This window comes from Rana temporaria, chromosome 5, assembly GCF_905171775.1.
Source record: "Rana temporaria chromosome 5, aRanTem1.1, whole genome shotgun sequence".
NCBI classification, from domain to species: Eukaryota; Metazoa; Chordata; class Amphibia; order Anura; family Ranidae; genus Rana; species Rana temporaria.
In genome coordinates, this window is record NC_053493.1 from 14,408,107 (window position 1) to 14,427,112 (window position 19,006).

Genomic DNA, 19,006 nt, shown 5'->3' on the forward strand with positions numbered 1-19,006 from the left:
AGAATATGCAAATGAGCAAGATACGCCTATTCACGAACGTATTTGCGCCCGATACGCTGTTTACGTAAGGCGTTTTTCAGGCGTAAAGATAAACCACCAAAAAGATGGTGCAGCCAATGTTAAGTATGGACGTCGGAACAGCCGTCAAAATTTCACGTCGTTTGCGTAAGTCGTACGTGAATGGGGCTGGGCGTAGGTTACGTTCACGTCGAAAGCATTGACTATTTGCGACGGGATTTTGAGCATGCGCACTGGGATACGTCCACGTCCCCGTTCGTTAGGCGCCTCATTTACGTGGGGGTCGCGATTAATTTCCATACAACACGCCCCCAACCAGCCTACTTTAAATAACGCGGGCTTACGCCGGCCCATTTACGCTAAGCCGCCGCAACTTACGGAGCAAGTGCTTTGTGAATACTGCATTTGCCTGTCTAAGTTGCGGCGGCGTATCGTAAATAGGATACGCTACGCCCGCTCAAAGATACGCCCTCCTACGTGAATCTGGCCCATAAAGTTTTTTGAAAGGGTAACTACGCTTTCGTGGAAATGAAATACCAAAAGTATAAAGCATATTACAGGTGTTACACAAGCCATGTTGTAATTTAACCACTTCTGGACCAAGACTATTTCTGACACTTGTTAAAATCAGTTATACAAAAGCGGGAACATTTTATGGGATTTTGAAGGTGCAATATAACAACAACAAGGTTATATTGGAAAAAATATTATTTATTGAAAATCTGATCATACAGTACAGTTGAAAGGTGCACAATGAATAGTTCTCTACAGGTTTCGCCACAAGTAGCAGCTTCCTCATGAGTATTTATTTATCAGGCACTGTACACACTAAAAATAGAAAATATTTTTTTTAGAAAAACATACAAGAAGACTTAAAGGGGGTTGTAAATGTACATTTTTTCCCCCCTAAATAGCTTCCTTTACCTTAGTGCAGTCCTCCTTCACTTACCTCATCCTTCCATTTTGCTTTTAAATGTCCTTATTTCTTCTGAGAAATCCTCACTTCCTGTTCTTCTGTCTGTAACTCCACACAGTAATGCGAGGCTTTCTCCCTGGTGTGGAGTGTCGTGCTCGCCCCCTCCCTTGGACTACAGGAGAGTCAGGACGCTCTCTGCATTGCAGATAGAGAACGGAGCTGTGTGTTAGTGGGCGTCCTGACTCTCCTGTAGTCCAAGGGAGGGGGCGAGCACGACACTCCACACCAGGGAGAAAGCCTTGCATTACTGTGTGGAGTTACAGACAGAAGAACAGGAAGTGAGGATTTCTCAGAAGAAATAAGGACATTTAAAAGCAAAATGGAAGGATGAGGTAAGTGAAGGAGGACTGCACTAAGGTAAAGGAAGGGAGAAAAATTGTACCTTTACAGCCTCTTTAATAACAAGACAATACAATTATAATTACAAAGACATTAAAGTGGTTGTAAACCCTTACAGACCACTTAGACCTACAGGTGAGCCTAGATAAAAGCTTACCTGTAGGTGCAAGAAATATATCCTAAACCTACACGGTTTAAGAAATATTTCCAAAAGACATGCACCGATGCCTACGGCGCACGCGTGCCGTTAGTGGTGGCACCCGCCTGCATGCGCAGGTGTGACGTCATCGCGGCTCCAGCCAGTCACAGTGCCGGAGCGGCGATACTAGGAAGACACTCGGGGAAAGATGGCGGCGATGGAGGAGAGGAACGAGCACCGCTGTGGGGGCTTTGATTTCAGGTAAGCAATACAAAATTAGCTAGTATGCAATATGCCTTTCTCTTGCAGGGTTTTTTTTTTTTTAAGAGGGTTTACTTCCTCTTTAACAATTTCCCAGATTGGTTGAAAGCACAATGTCAAAATCAGTATTTTTTTAGTAGAAAATTACTTAGAACCCCCAAATATTATATATATTTTTTTAGCAAAGACTATGCGCCTTTTTTTGGAAAATTTACACTTTTTTGAATAAAAAAATAAATAAAGTTAGCCCAATTTTTTTGTATACTGTAAAAGATGATGTTACGCCGAGTAAATAGATAACTAACATGTCATGCTTTAAAATTGCGCACACTCGTGGAATAGTGACAAACTACGGTACCTAAAAATCTCCAGAGGCGACAATTTAACCACTTGAGGACCGCCTAACGCCAATATACGTCGGCAGAATGGCACGGCTGGGCACAGGCACGTACAGGTACGTTGTCCTTTAGGTGCCCAGCCGTGGGTCGCGCGCACACCGCCGGCGACACGCTCGTGACCCAGTCCGGAGCTCCATGACCATGCCCTTGGGACCCGCGGACCTGATCGCCACCGGTGTCCCGCGATCAATCACAGGAGCTGAAGAACGGGGAGAGGTGAGTGTAAACAAACCTTCCCCGTTTTTCTCTGTGGCAGTGTCACTGATCGTCTGTTCCCTGTCATAGGGAACGACGATCAGTGACGGCACACGTCCAGCCACACCCCTCCACAGTAAGAAAATGTGTCAAAAGTGTCCGCCATAATGTCGCAGTCACGGAATAAAAACGCTGATCGCCGACATTACTAGTAAAAAAAAATATTAATAAAAATGCCATAAAACTATCCCCTATTTTGTAAACGCTATAACTTTTGCGCAAACCAATCAATAAACACTTATTGCGATTTTATTTACCAAATATATGTAGAAGAATACGTATCGGCCTAAACTGAGGAAAAAAAAAAATTTTATATATTTTTTGGGGGGATATTTATTATTGCAAAAAGTAAAAAATATTGCATTTTTTTTCAAAATTTACGCTCTCTTTTTGTTTATAGCGCAAAAATAAAAACCGCAGAGGAGATCAAATACCACCAAAAGAAAGCTCTATTTGTGGGGAAAAAAGGACGCCAATTTTGTTTGGGAGCCACGTCACACGACCGCGCAATTGTCAGTTAAAGCAAAGCAGCGCCGAATCGCAAAAAAGGGGGAAGGTCCTTTACTGGCATAATGGTCCAGGGCTTAAAGCGGGAGTTCACCCATGTATTAATTTTTTTTTTTCTCCCCTTAGATGGATGCTCGTTCGGTCTAGGGGAATCGGCTATTTGTATTAAAATATGAGCAGTACTTACCCGTTTTCGAGATGCATCCTCTCCGTCGCTTCCGGGTATGGGTCTTCGGGAGCGGGCGTTCCTTCTTGATTGACAGTCTTCCGAGAGGCTTCCGACAGTCGCATCCATCGCGTCACGAGTAGCCGAAAGAAGCCGAACGTCGGTGCGGCTCTATACTGCGCCTGCGCACCGACGTTCGGCTTCTTTCGGAAAATCGTGACGCGATGGATGCGACCGTCGGAAGCCTCTCAGAAGACTGTCAATCAAGAAGGAACGGCCATTCCCGCAGCCCATACCCGGAAGCGACGGAGAGGATGCATCTCGTAAACGGGTAAGTACTGCACATATTTTAAAACAAATAGCCGATTCCCCTAGAGAAAACGAGCATGAAGCGAAGGGGAAAAAGTGCCCTCTAAGGGTGAACCCCCGCTTTAAAGCGGGAGTTCACCCATTAAAAATGTTTTACCCTTAGATTGATGCTCATTTTGTCTAGGGGAATCGGGTAGTTGTTTTAAAATCGAAGCAGTACTTACCGTTGTAGAGAGCGATCTTCTCCGCCGCTTCCGGGTATGGTCTTCGGGACTGGGCGTTCCTTCTTGATTGACAGGCTTCCGACGGTCGCATCCATCGCGTCACGAGAAGCCGAACGTCGGTGCGGCTCTATACTGCGCCTGCGCACCGACGTTCGGCTGCTTTCGGCTACTCGTGACGCGATGGATGCGACCGTCGGAAGTGACGGAGAAGATCGCTCTCTACAACGGTAAGTACTGCTTCGATTTTAAAACAACTACCCGATTCCCCTTGACAAAATGAGCCTCAATCTAAGGTTAAAAAGTGTTATTTATGGGTGAACCTCCACTTTAAGTGGTTAAACAATTTTACAGCTTACCTGTTTTGCGTTACAAAGGAGGTCTTTTTCTAGAATTATTGCTCTCAATCGCAGCCATACCTCACATGTGTGATTTTAACTCTGTTTACATTTGCAGGCGCGACTTACATATGCGTTTTCTTTGGCACGCGAGCTCGCGGGAATGGGGCACTTTAAAAAATTGTCTTATTTTTACACTTAAAGGGTCACTAAAGGAAAACATTTTTTTAGCTGAAATTATTGTTTACAGGGTATAGAGACATAATAGTTAACTGATTCCTTTTAAAAATGATTAAAAATAGCTAAAAAAACAATCATATAATGTACCTGCAGTTTAGTTTCGTTTTTGCTGTTGTTTCCTGGTTCTCTGATGTACAGAGAGCCAATAGAGGGCAGTGAGCCAATATCTAAAACTCCTCAGCACCAATCCAGTTTCGTTTTACACACAGTAATCACACCTCCTTGATTAGTCACCACAGTGAGAAATCTCCCAGTACTGTGGTGATCAGGAAACAGACAACCACAGGGGAGAGTTGGCAGGGGGGGCAGGGTGGAAATCTCCCCCTGGGCTGGTGACACTATGCACAGCCACCGGCCGCCACTACCAAATGCTGTTTTTGCAGAGCAGGAATATGCCTGCTGGAGCTCTGTTAACACAGTTCACGGCCGCTGCTCACCTGCCTCTGTGTGGACTCTGATGTAAGGGGGGCCTCTGTGCAGACTCTGATGTAAGGGGGGCCTCTGTGCGGACTCTGATGTAAGGGGGGCCTCTGTGTGGACTCTGATGTAAGGGGGGCCTCTGTGTGGACTCTGATGTAAGGGGGGCCTCTGTGCGGACTCTGATGTAAGGCGGGCCTCTGTGTGGACTCTGATGTAAGGGGGGCCTCTGTGTGGACTCTGATGTAAGGGGGGCCTCTGTGCAGACTCTGATGTAAGGGGGGCCTCTGTGCGGACTCTGATGTAAGGGGGGCCTCTGTGCGGACTCTGATGTAAGGGGGGCCTCTGTGTGGACTCTGATGTAAGGGGGGCCTCTGTGTGGACTCTGATGTAAGGGGGGCCTCTGTGCAGACTCTGATGTAAGGGGGGCCTCTGTGCGGACTCTGATGTAAGGGGGGCCTCTGTGCGGACTCTGATGTAAGGGGGGCCTCTGTGCAGACTCTGATGTAAGGGGGGCCTCTGTGCGGACTCTGATGTAAGGGGGGCCTCTGTGCAGACTCTGATGTAAGGGGGGCCTCTGTGCTAACTCTGATGTAAGGGGGGCCTTTGTGGACTCCATTTTTGTTATGCAGAAGTGAACAGCGGCACCGCGGAGATCACAGGGTGAGTTGGATTCTCACTAATTGGGACTTATGTCATTTACTGCCTATAAATTGGAGGGGGCTACAGTGGAGGTACACCCCAGACGAAGTGTTGTGACACGAAACGCGTCGGGAGGACTCCACTGCCGCCCCACTTGTATATACAAGCATGTGATATTCCAGCTACATGTAAGTTCAATAGCTGCAATAAATCTTTTTTATACTCAAACAAGATTACGCTATGTGGCCACTTTTCTTTTCCATCTCTCTATACCACTGACATCCTCTGAGAAACCAGCTCGGGGACTCCATTCTCCAGCACAGGTCTGGCCACATTCCATTTTTCTGCCCAGCAGAGGCCATGATGTCCATTTAATCCTTGATCCTTCCATCGATCGTTTAAGACGATAGTCTATACAAGCCGCCTTTGACTTTCGGCAACGTATGTCCCCTTAAGTCCAATTGTTCTGGTAAGTCTGCATTCTTTCTGGTGACGGGAATACTGCACATGGAAGAAGCCACTTATTCGATGTTCTGATATCTCACTAATTCACTTGGTGGATTTTCAACATATATGGACTTCACTATATATCTACTATTTTTGTCAGTTGACATATAAATAAGTCTAAGCGCTACACTTATATATCCATTTGTCTTTTTGCTTTTTTCAAATCAGCCGTGTTAGCAGCTACAATCTGTATTGGCAGTGCAGGGTATCCACATTTTTTGTCCTATCATCCTGGACCACAAACCTTCCTCCCTGTGCTATATGTTTTCTGCTACACCTTGACATGGTTATATCTTCTTAGTCCTCTCCATAAAATTATCCGAAATTTGTGCTTAAAGCGGGGGTTCACCCTGTTAAAAAAAAAAAAATGTTTTTTTTTTATTAGACCATTACTTTCGGCATCGTAGCGCGAGCTACGGTATGCCGGTCTTACATTTTTTATCCCCGTACTCACTGTGCTATGGCTCATTGAAGATTCCGGGGAATGGGCGTTCCTATGGTGAGAGAAGGTGATTGACGGCCGGCCCTGGCACGTCACGCTTCTCCGGAAATAGCCGAAATAGGCTTGGCTCTTCACGGCGCCTGCGCATAGCCTGTGCGCAGGCGCCGTGAAGAACCGAGACCTACTCCGGCTGTCTTCGGGGAGCGTGACGTGCCAGAGCCGGCCGTCAATCATCCTCCCTCTCCATAGGCACGCCCATTCCCCGCGGGAGTCGGATTCTTCAATGACAGATAGCACAGTGAGTACGGGGATTAAAAATTTAAGACCGGCATACCGTAGCTCGCGCTACGATGCCGAATGTAATGGTCTAATGATGGAAAGGAGGGTGAACTACCGCTTTAACTACTTAACCCCCGGACCATATTGCTGCCCAAAGACCAGAGTACTTTTTGCGATTCGGGACTGCGTCGCTTTAACAGAAAATTGCGCGGTCGTGCGACGTGGCTCCCAAACAAAATTGGCGGTTTTTTTTTTCCCACAAATAGAGCTTTCTTTCAGTGGTATTTGATCACCTCTGCGTTTTTTATTCTTTGCGCTCTAAAAACAAAAATACAGCGACAATTTTGAAAAAAAATAATATTTTTTACTTTTTGCTGTAATAAATATCCCCCAAAAATATATAAAAAAACATTTTTTTTCCTCAGTTTAGGCCGATACGTATTCTTCTACATATTTTTCGTAAAAAAAAATCGCAATAAGCGTTTATTGATTGGTTTGCGCAAAAGTTATAGCGTTTACAAAATAGGGGGTATTTTTATGTCATTTTTATTAATATATTTTTTTGACTAGTAATGAGCGGCGGTGATCAGCGATTTTTTTTTGGTATTGCGACATTATGGCGGACACTTCGGACACTTTTGACACATTTTTGGGACCATTGGCATTTTTATAGCGATCAGTGCTATAAAAATGCATTGGATTACGATAAAAATGCCACTGGCAGTGAAGGGGTTAACACTAGGGGGCGGGGAAGGGGTTAAGTATGCCTGGGTGTGTTCTTACTGTGGGGGGGGTGGCCTCACTAGGGGAAATCACTGATCTTCTGTTCATACATTGTATGAACAGAAGATCAGCGTTTCCCCCGCTGACAGGACCGGGAGCTGTGTGTTTACACACACAGCTCCCGGTCCCCGCTCTGTACCGAGTGATCGCGTGTGCCCGGCGGCGATCGCGACCGCCGGGCACACACACGGGAGTCGGGGCGAGCGGGGGGCGCGCGCGCCCCTAGTGGCGGCTGAGAGAGAGGACGTTATAATACGTGCTCTCGCCCAGCCGAGCCGACCTGCCGACGTAGAACGGCGGTGCGCGGTCGGCTAGTGGTTAAAGTAGAACTATAGGCAACACTTTTTTTTCATTTTGAATAGCGTAAGGGAGGGTTATAGCCCCTGTCAGTTTAATTTTTACCATCCCTGTCCCATTGCAAAGATTTCCCTTCACTTCCTGCCCCATAGTCAAACAGGAAGTGAGAGGAAATCTATGCAAATTAAGGGAATCTAATGCCCCCCCCCACCCTAAGAACTAGTGTCACCAATTTCAGGGCGGGCCTTAAACAGAAAGGGGTGTGGCCTTGACAGGAAGGGGTGGGTCATATTTAAATTAGGGGAAGCACAAGTTTAGTCAGGCCTAGGGCGGCACAAAACCTAAATACACTACTGGCTGTGGTATTAGAAGAATTAGAAGAATTTTGATTTCTCTGATCTTTTAGTCCAAACAAGACTATCTGTTACTCTATAATTCCTCTAGCGCCGTTCTATGGAAGCAGTAGGTTTAAAGAGCACACCAAACTCTTGAGATAACTTCAGCTTTTCTTCATATATAACACTTATGCCGCGTACACACGACCGCTTTTAATGTCCTAATAAAAAACAATGTTTTTCTCAGCGTGATTCTGGTCAAGCCTGCCTTGCCTACACACGACCGTGAAAAAAAAATGCTCTAGCAAAGCGCGGTGACGTACAACACGTATGACGGCACTATGAAGGGGAAGTTCAATTCGGATGGCGCCACCCTTTGGGCTGCTTTTGCTGATTTCGTGTTAGTAAAAGTTTGGTGAGAGACGCTTTTCAGTCTTTGTGCTTTTCAGTCTGTTACAGCATGATGAATGTGCTACCTCCATTACGAACGCAACGCTAGTTTTACCAGAACGAGTGCTCCGTCTCATAACTTGCTTCTGAGCATGTGTGTTTTTTTTTCCCGTTGTTAAAGCTTACACACGACCGTTTTTTCACGTGAAAAACGACAACGTGAAAAATTTAGAGCATTTTTAAAAGTAATTTTTCACGTTGAGAAAAAAAGCTCTGGAGCCCACACTCGGTAGTTTTTAATGACATTTAAAAAAATTGCATTTTTCACGTCATGAAAAACAGTCGTGTGTACGCGGCATAACAATTTCGCAGCAGGCAGTCTATGTACAAACACGTGTTGAATAAAGTATAAAATACCGGTAGCGGTTCAACTGTTCAATCTTGTCATTCTACATAAAATGGTAGATATATTTCTTTCTTCAGTTATTTAAACACTTTATGATCTCTCTGGGGCTTAATCAGTAGTTTTGCTCTATTTTGCTGTTTGCTGGAACGTTTACTATTACAGTTTGATAGCACGTTTGTTTGACCATTTGCTGTGATGTTTGGTGGAACTACAAGTGAACACACAAGTAGTTCAGTATACAGTTCTAGCCACACTATTAACAATAGGCACATATATAACTGTATTAAATACCTATTTTGGCCACTTGCTTCCATAAAACTGAACTCTGAGGCCCCGTACACACGGCCGAGGAACTCGACGTGCCAAACACGTCGAGTTCCTCGTCGAGTTCAGGGATGAAGCCGCCGAGGAGCTCGGCGGGCCGCCTTCTCCCATAGAACAACGAGAAAATAGAGAACATGTTCTCTATTTTCTCGACGAGTTCCTCGGCGGCTCCATCGGGCCAAAAGTGTACAGACGACAGAGTTTCTCGGCAGAATCCGGGTTTGACCGAGTTTCTCGGTGAATTCTGCCGAGAAACTCTGTCGTGTGTACGAGGCCTGAGTGGTGTGTGTCTGTTTAGATCTTCTCTCTCTGGTATAATGAATTCTAGGAACTCTGCTGGGAACTTTCCAGACAGAATGGCCCAGATTCACAACCGAGATACGACGGCGTATCTCCAGATATGCCGTCGTATCTCTGTGTTGAGCCGTCATATCTATACGCATAGATATCCATTAGATCCGACAGGCGTAAGTCTCTTACGCCGTCGGTTCTAAACTGCAGTAAAGTTACGACATTTACGTTAGGCTTTTCCCGGCGTATAGTTGCCCCTGCTATATGAGGCGCAGCCAATGTTAAGTATGGCCGTCATTCCCGCGTCGAAATTAAAAAAAGTTACTTCGTTTGCGTAAGTCGTGGGGCTGGACGTCATTTACGTTCACGTCGAAAGCAATGGCGTACTTTGGAGCAATGCACACTGGTAAATTCCACGGACGGCGCATGCGCCGTTCCGCAAAAACGTCAATCACATCGGGTCACAGTAGTTTAACATAAAACACGCCCCCCCCCCTTCCACATTTGAATTAGGCGGGCTTACGCCGGCCGATTTACGCTACGCCGCCGCAACTTACGGAGCAAGTGCTTTGAGAATACAGCACTAGCCCGTGTAAATTGCGGCGGCGTAACGTAAATCAGATACGTTACGCCCGCACAATTTTACGCGGCTGTACGAGAATCTGCCCCAATGAGTGTAATGCTGGGTGTTATTGGCCAAGACTCCTGCTCAATGTGAGATTGGCTGTGATTGGCCAAGACTCCTGGTGAGTCACAAAAGCTTAACTCTATGCTTTCTGGTTTCAATTCTGCTGTGTCTTGAGCTTCCTTGCAGTATATAGAACAAATCTTAAAAGGCATATTCTCTTTTGCTTCTGTAAACACAATATACAACTTTTACATGTCATCCATATATAAAGTCACAGTAAATAACTCTGCTTTTATCTCTCACATATGAACATATGAACTGTATTAAGGTTATTAGCAGGTCTAGCTGCATATACATGTAAGTCATATTAGCAACCTAGGACAGGTCTTAGCTGGCCAGCTACAGGCGGAGCGGGTGAGGAGAGACTCAGGCGGGCAGAGTGGTGAGGAGAGAGAAGGGTGTGCGGAGTGGTGAGGAGAGACTCGGGCGGGTGGAGCGGGTGAGGAGAGACTCGGGTGGGCGGAGCAGGTGAGGAGAGACTCGGGCGGGCGGAAGTGGTGAGGAGAGACTCGGGCGGGTCGAAGCGGTGAGGAGAGACATCAGGCAGGCGGAGCGGGTGAGGAGAGTCTCGGGCGGGCTGAGCGGGTGAGGAGAGACTCGTGTGGTCTGAGCGGGTGAGGAGAGACTCGGGCGGCCGGAGCGGGTGAGGAGAGACTCGTGTGGTCTGAGCGGGTGAGGAGAGACTCGGGCGGGCGGAGCAGGTGAGGAGAGACTCGGGCGGGCGGAGTGGTGAGGAGAGACTCGGGTGGGCGAAGCGGTGAGGAGAGACATCAGGCAGGCGGAGCGCGTGAGGAGAGTCTCGGACGGAGCGGGTGAGGAGAGACTCGTGTGGTCTGAGCGGGTGAGGAGAGACTCGGGCGGCCAGAGCGGGTGAGGAGAGACTCGGGCGGCCAGAGCGGGTGAGGAGAGACTCGGGCGGCCGGAGCGGGTGAGGAGAGATGCGTGTGGTCTGAGCGGGTGAGGAGAGACTCGGGTGGGCGGAGTGGTGAGGAGAGACGCGTGTGGTCTGAGCGGGTGAGGAGAGACTCGGGTGGGCGGAGTGGTGAGGAGAGACTCGTGCGGTCTGAGCGGGTAAGGAGAGACTTGGGCGGGCGGAGCGGGTGAGGAGAGACTCGTGTGGTCTGAGCGGGTGAGGAGAGACTCGGGCGGCCGGAGCGGGTGAGGAGAGACTCGGGTGGTCTGAGCGGGTGAGGAGAGACTCGGGCGGGCGGAGCGGGTGAGGAGAGACTCGTGCGGTCTGAGCGGGTAAGGAGAGACTCGGGCGGGCGGAGCGGGTGAGGAGAGACTCGTGTGGTCTGAGCGGGTGAGGAGAGACTCGGGCGGCCGGAGCGGGTGAGGAGAGACTCGGGTGGTCTGAGCGGGTGAGGACAGACTCGGGTGGGCGGAGTGGTGAGGAGAGACTCGGGCGGGCGGAGAGGTGAGAAGAGAGCTGGGTGGGTGAGTTGAGACTCGAGCAGGTGAGGAGAGAGTCAGATGGCCTTGTACAATGATTGTTGATTAGAAAGATCACTTGTATATCTATGTCTAGATAACTAACTCACGCATGCATAGCCAGCCACCACTCTGTTAGCAGGTTGCTTTACAAGACATCTGCTACCCTTCACTGCAGGGGTAATATTTAACATACAGCTTTTTGGTTACTAAAATGCATTCTTTCGTCTCCGACGGTCTGATCCCCTCTGTGCTGTAGTATTGCACTTTCTTTGTACCGCATATAACCCTACCCACTTTGTAATGAGGTCATACTTTAACAACTGCAAAAAACACTAACCCTTAACCCTCTTTAAATGGAACCCTTTTTTTTACAGGAATTTGAAATTCTTTTTTTTTATTGTACACTGTTAAATGTTAGTGTAGGATTAAAAAGGTGCACCCAGGTGATCTTTGATCTCCTCCATGTTGTTCAAGTAGATCCCCACCTCTTAAAGGTTGCATACCCCTGCTCTAGGGTGACCAGGGCTGGTGCTGAGGCAGAGGGGGGGGGCAGTAGTGTATTTAGGTTTTGTGCTGCCCTAGGCCTGACTAAGCTCGTGCACCCCCTAATTTAAATATGACACACCCCTTCCTGTCAAGTCCACACCCCTTTCTGTTTAAGACCCACTGTGAAACTTTAAAGTGGGGGGGGGCAATGAATTCCATTCATTTGCATAGATTTCCTCTCACTTCCTGTTTGGCTATGGGGCAGGATGTGAAGGGAAATCTCTGCAATGGGACAGGGATGGTTTAAAATAAACTGACAGGGGCTATAACCTTCCGTTACTCAATCCAAAATTAAAAGGTTTGTGGCCCAGGATGATAGGACAGTCAAAACAACTGCCCGACCCCCCCCCCCCCCCCCACAGTTGCAAAATGCCAGCGGTCCAATGGACTGTGCTGCCTATCATAGGTGGGAGCCAATACAGGAGGGGGGACTTATGCGAGGCCGGGCACCCGGCGATTCAAATTATAGCTGACACAGCGGCAGACGCCAGCTTGTGTGATGCCTCCTCCGCTGGCCGGCTCTCCTCTTCCTCTCCTCTCTGATCCCCGACACAGATGAGGGCAATGTGGGCACTGGTGAGGCTGCATTCCTGGGCACTGGTGAGGCTGCATTCCTGGGCACTGGTGAGGCTGCATTCCTGGGCACTGGTGAGGCTGCATTCCTGAGGCACAGGTGAGGCTGCATTGCAGGGCACAGGCGAGGCTGCATTTCAGGGCATGGGTGAGGATGCATTGCTGGGCACTGGTGAGGCTGCATTGTAGGGCACAGTTATGCCCTGCATTCTTTATGTAGCGCACTCCTGAGCTCTGGGGACCCTGATGTAAGTACGGGGCTCTCCGGTGAGGGACGAGGGGGCTCTCTGGGGACCCTGATGTAAGTACGGGGCTCTCCGGTGAGGGACGAGGGGGCTCTCTGGGGACCCTGATGTAAGTACGGGACTCTCCGGTGAGGGACGAGGGGGCTCTCTGGGGACCCTGATGTAAGTACGGGGCTCTCCGGTGAGGGACGAGGGGGCTCTCTGGGGACCCTGATGTAAGTACGGGACTCTCCGGTGAGGGACGAGGGGGCTCTCTGGGGACCCTGATGTAAGTACGGGGCTCTCCGGTGACTCTGACGTAAAGGGCGAGGGGGCTCTCTGGGGACCCTGATGTAATAAGGGGGGCTCTGGGGACCACACACACACATGTATATTATATACATGTGTATGCCCGCCCAAGCGTATGACTTTCTTTACTTTGCTGCTATGGGCTCTAGCCCCAGATCTTTTGTAGACCTAGCCACGCCCCTGCCTAGGTGCATTCTTTTACATTTAGAAACACTGAACTGTAGTTCAAAGATAAAAACAAGTATTGATTAAAAATGACTATTGTTTATGTGTATCACAGTGCACAGAGCCTGTCATCCACTTTAAGGCTTACATCTGTAATATGGTTTTGCGTAGTGTAGTTAATATTTAATAGGTTTTACACATCCTTCACTCTTCCTTCTGTGGGAGACGGAGCTCCTTCTTTTTCTGTGAAGTTTTGTAAAAGAACTTTACTCACAGTGACAGTTTATCTGCTGGAGACTCATGGCCCTGAGCAAGATCCGGACCCGCGCCCCGTTTCTTTGGACCCTTACTATATTCATTATGACCGGGGTAAGTGTGTCTGTCTGTAATGACTGAATCCTTGCATGTCACATCTCCTTCTGTATGCACGTTTTTTTATTAGGGATTTATTACAAAAAAAAAAAAATTCAATGGCCCGGATTCACGGACACTGGCCTGGATTCAGATAGCCTTTACGTCGGCGTATCTATTGATACGCTGCGTAAGTGCTACGAAGCGTCGGCGTATCTTCTTTCTGTATTGAGAAAGCAAGATACACCAGAATTTTACTAAGATACGGCCGGCGTAAGGCTCTTACACCGTCGTATCTTAGGCTGCATATTAACGCTGGCCGCTAGGTGGCGCTTCCGTAGATATCCGCGTCGAATATGCAAATTAGGTAGTTACGCCGATTCAGAAACGTACGTCCGCCCGGCGCATTTTTTTACGTCGTTTACGTTAGGCTTTTTCCGGCGTAAAGTTACCCCTGCTATATGAGGGGTATCCTATGTTACGTATGGACGTCGTTCCCGCGTCGAATTTTGAAAATGTTACGTCATTTGCGTAAGTCGTTCGCGAATAGGGCTGTACCTAAGTTACGTTCACGTCTAAAGCATTGACGATTTGTGGCGTAATTTCGAGCATGCGCACTGGGATTCTTTCACGAACGGCGCATGCGCCGTTCGTAAAATACGTCAAATACGTGGGGTCACAGTGAATTAAAAAAAAAAACGCCCACATCATCCACATTTGAATTAGGCGGCTTTCGCCGGACCACATACGTTACGCCGCCGTAACTTAGGGCACAAGTTCTTTCTGAATACGGAACTTGCGCCCTAATTTACGGCGGCGTAACGTATCTGAGATACGTTACGCTGCGCAGATAGATACTCCATTGTATCTGAATCCGGGCCACTGGCGCATATTTATGCCGCCGTAGCGTATCTCCTTTACGCTACGCCGACGCAGCGCAGAGAGGCAAGCACTGAATTCACAAAGCACTTCCTCCCAAATCTGCGCTGGGTTTCTCAGGCGTAAGTCGGCGTAAGTGGAAGTGGGCGTGAGCCATGCTAATGAGGCGTGACCCCATGCAAATGATGGGCCCAGCGCCAGACAGATACGAATCGCCAACTGCGCATGCGCCGTCCCGTGGGCGCATCCCAGTGCGCATGCTCACAATCACGTCGGAACAACTGCCTAAGATATGTCGGATCACTGCCTACGGCGTGAACGTAACCTACGCCTAGTCATATTCACGTCCTACGTAAAATACGTCGGCTTGTGTTCCTTGGTGCAGCCCTTTGCATGGATGCTGCTGAGTTACACCTCCTTTATGGGGCATAACTTTACGCCGGACGTATGACTTTACGCGCACTGCGTCGGACGGACGGACGTTCGTGAATCGGCGTATCTCACTCATTTGCATATGTGAATAGAAAATCAATGGGAGCGCCAAATACATCCAGCGTAAATATGCGCCCACTCTACGCCGGCGTAGGCAAGTTACGTCGGTCGGATGAAGCCTATTTTCAGGCGTATCTTAGTTTCTGAGTCCGGCGCATTGATACAACGGCACATATTTGCACCTACGCGGCGTATCTCGAGATATGTCGGCGCAAGTGCTTTGTGAATCCGGGCCAATAAATATTTCCTTGAAATAGGAACACTTGTATGACCATTTCTAGACATTATTCTACAGCAGGTGTCTCAAAGATAACAAACGGCCCACAGGACTGGTCCACCAGGATCAGGGCCCGGACTGGCCGAAAATTTCCTGGGAGGCCGCCTAACCTGGGGCCGATTTGAGCTCTGGCTGCGGCCAATCCTGGGTGGGTGCACCGTGCCCAGACGCTGCAAACTGAGGCTGCATTTGATGGGCACAGTGAGGCTGCATTTGGTGGGCACTGGTAAAGCTGCATTTGTTTGGGCACAGGGAGGCTGCATTTGATGGGCACAGTGAGGCTGCATTTGATGGGCACTGGTGAGGGTGCATTTGATGGGCACAGTAAGACTGCATTTAATGGGCACGGTGAGGCTGCATTTGATGGGCACGGTGAGGCTGCATTTGGTGGGCACTAATAAGGTATTTGTAGCTGCTGACTTAAAAAAATAAATACAAATTTAGGTGGAACTCCGCTTTAAGTGGTTAAAGTACACAGATTAAAGAATTTTTCTCTCTTCAGCAGAAGGCTATGTTAAACAATGCACAGCATAGAGCGCACAGCTGAGTGTAATCTGAGACTTGAATGATGGGAATAGACAACCCCCACCACCACCACCACATACACACACATACAGGGAACTATACACAGTTGAGGCTGTCAGTCACCTGCTGTATGCTGCCAGGGTGGGTTGGTCTCCAAATTGCGGCCCTGGGACCAGATGCGACCCTTGAGGCACTATTCCTTCCACTAACACCAAAAATGGGGCACTATTCCTTCCACTAACACCAAAAATGGGGCACTGTTCCTTCCACTAACACCAAAAATGGGGCACTGTTCCTTCCACTAACACCAAAAATGGGGCACTATTCCTTCCACTGACACCAAAAATGGGTCACTATTCTTTCCACTGACACCAAAAATGGGGCACTATTCCTTCCACTGACACCAAAAATGGGGCACTATCCCCCCCACTGCGACCAACTATTTCTCCCTCTAATACCAAGTATCGGGGATTGTTTACTCCCACTGGGCACAGTCCAGCCCCCCTAAAGCCTAAGGGACATTAAACTGGCCTTTTCTTTAGAAAGTTTGAGACCCCCCGGTATAGACTATAAAAAGCGACTCATGCAGATAGCAGAGGCAAGAGAGATCAGCGGAAAATTACATTAGGGCCTGGATAGAGGTACGTACACACTATAGAAGGATATGCTTTGTTCATTTTTCATTCAGAGTTTTACAACCACTTTAGTCTAGGGTTGTCCCGATACCGATACCAGTATCGGTATCTGTACCGATACCGAGTATTTGCGGGAGTACTTGTACTCCCGCAAATGCCCCTGATGCCTCATCCGATACACTACAGCTATTCAAATGAAAGCTGTGATGTTCCCCGCACGCTGTTTAACCATGCGGCGGCGGCATCAAGGTATGGGGGGACATGGCTGGATATATGGGGGACATGGCTGGATTTATGGGGGACATGGCTGGATATAGGGGGGACATGGCTGGATATAGGGGGGACATGGCTGGATATAGGGGGGACATGGCTGCATATAGGGGGGACATGGCTGCATATAAGGGGGGACATGACTGGATATAGGGGGGACATGGCTGCATATGTGGGGACATGGCTGCATATAGGGGGGACATGGCTGCATATGTGGGGGACATGGCTGCATATGTGGGGGACATGGCTGCATATGTGGGGGACATGGCTGCATATAGGGGGGACATGGCTGCATATAGGGGGGACATGGCTGCATATGTGGGTGACATTGCTGCATATGTGGGGGGACATGGCTGCAATTGTGGGGGAACATGGCTGCATATGTGGGGGGACATGGCTGCATATGTGGGGGACATGGCTGCATATGTGGGGGGACATGGCTGCATTTGTGGGGGGACATGGCTGCATTTGGGGACACATTTTTAAAAAAGTATCAGTATTCGGTATCGGCGAGTACTTGGAAAAAAGTATCGGTACTTGTACTCTGTCCTAAAAAAGTGGTATCGGGACAACCCTACTTTAGTCCTATTTTTTTATATAAATACAGTAAAACCTTGGTTTGAGAGCGTTTTGCAAGACAAGCAAACATTTTTATTAAATTTCGACTTGATATACAAGTGATGTCTTGATATCCATGTAGTGTCATATCACAACTGAGTATAAAAGAGAAGCTCCTCTAAGTGTAGCAATATGGTTACATTTAAAGAAGATACAACATTTAGGAACTCACAAGGTTGATGTTTAAAAGGGGCGCATCTAAGTATGCAGGGATCGGGGGCGTGTCCAAGATGGCGACCGGAGCGACAGCACATTAGGGGAGCACCGGCCGAATCGAGCAACTTTCACCCTTTTTCCCTGCAGTATCAACCCTGATCTATGCCGGAGGTGCTGCCGCCTGAGATTCGGCTCGGGATGCGCAAGGGGAAAAACTCCTCATACTCCCGCCAAACGCCCTAAAACCTCCAGCGGGGTGCCGGCCTCCCCTGCTCCTGTCCAAACTTCCAGTATGGCATCGCAGACGGAGGAGAGCGATCAGGATCCAGCCCTGCTGGAGCAGAGCAATTTCACCGCTCTCATGCATGCGATCACGGACTGCAAATCCACGCTGACAGGCAAGATAGACTCGCTGCAGCTGGAGCTGGGCCTTATACGCAAGGATGTGGACACGATCCGCTCCAGAGTCACTACGGTGGAGCACAGGGTGAGTGATGCGGAGGACATGCTGCATGACCATGCGGCCTCGCTACACACACTGAAAGTTAGGCTGCATTCACACCTGAACGCTGCGTATTTTACCGCGATTTGCCGCGACAAATTGCGGCGTTTTGTCCCGCGATTTGCCGCGACAAAACGCGGTAAAATACGCCGCAGTAACATACGCCGGAGGGGTGATCAACATTGTCGGCTATGTCGAATGCCGAAAGCCGCCTGAAAAAAAGGTCCGGGACTTGTTTTGAGCTTCAGGCGTTTCGGGGTTCGGCGTGGAGAGGTGAACCATCTCCATAGCCGACAATGTAAAATCACCCCTCCAGCGTATTGCAGGCTGCAATAGCGTCACGCTACAGGCGACAATACGCCTAGGTGTGAATGGAGCCATAGGCCCCGTACACACGACCGAACATGTCTGCTGAAACTGGTCCGCGGACCAGTTTCAGCAGACATGTTCGGTCGTGTGTAGGCCCGAGCGGACAGGATTCCAGCTTACATTTGCCCGCCGGGCCTTTTTCCAGCGGGCAAATATTTCCAAACTTGTTTAGAAACATGCCCGCTGGAATCCTGTCCGTCGGACATGTTCGGTCGTCTGTACAGACCTACCGTACATGTCCGAGCGCCCGCCATCCCTCGCATGCGTCGAATGACTTTGACGCATGCGTGGAAGCATTGAACTGGCAGGGCCGCCCACGTCGCCGCGTCATCGTCGCCGCGACGGCGCGGCCACGCCCCGCGTATTGTTTACGCGCGGATTTCTGTATGATGGTGAGTACAGCCATCATACAGAAATCCCCGGGCAGACATGTATGGTGAAAACGGTCCGGCGGACCGGTTTCATCGTACATGTTTGCTCGTCTGTACAAGGCCTTAGAGTTAAGAGCCTGGAATCTCGCGTTGAGGACGCCGAAAATAGAAATCGTAGGAATAATCTCTGCATAGTGGGGCTTCCGGGGGGGCTGAGGGGACTGACATCACAACCTTTATGGAGCGGCTGCTCCGCTCACTTTTGCCCCAGGCCTCATTTTCAGCCCACTTTGTAGTGGAGCGGGCGCATAGGATGCCGGCAACTAGGCCCCCTGCTGGGAT

At 49.0% G+C, this 19,006-nt stretch overlaps 1 protein-coding gene across 1 annotated transcript in view; it reads left to right on the top strand.

The window, feature by feature from the left end:
• Nucleotides 1-13,453: 13,453 nt before the first annotated feature.
• LOC120939827 (NXPE family member 3-like) overlaps nucleotides 13,454-19,006 on the top strand; it is a 36,638-nt gene continuing 31,085 nt past the window's right edge. Inside the window, exon 1 of the mRNA XM_040352205.1 lies at nucleotides 13,454-13,588. Coding sequence (XP_040208139.1) covers nucleotides 13,520-13,588 — 69 coding nt within the window. The 5' untranslated portion in view covers nucleotides 13,454-13,519. The remainder of the gene's footprint in view (nucleotides 13,589-19,006) is intronic.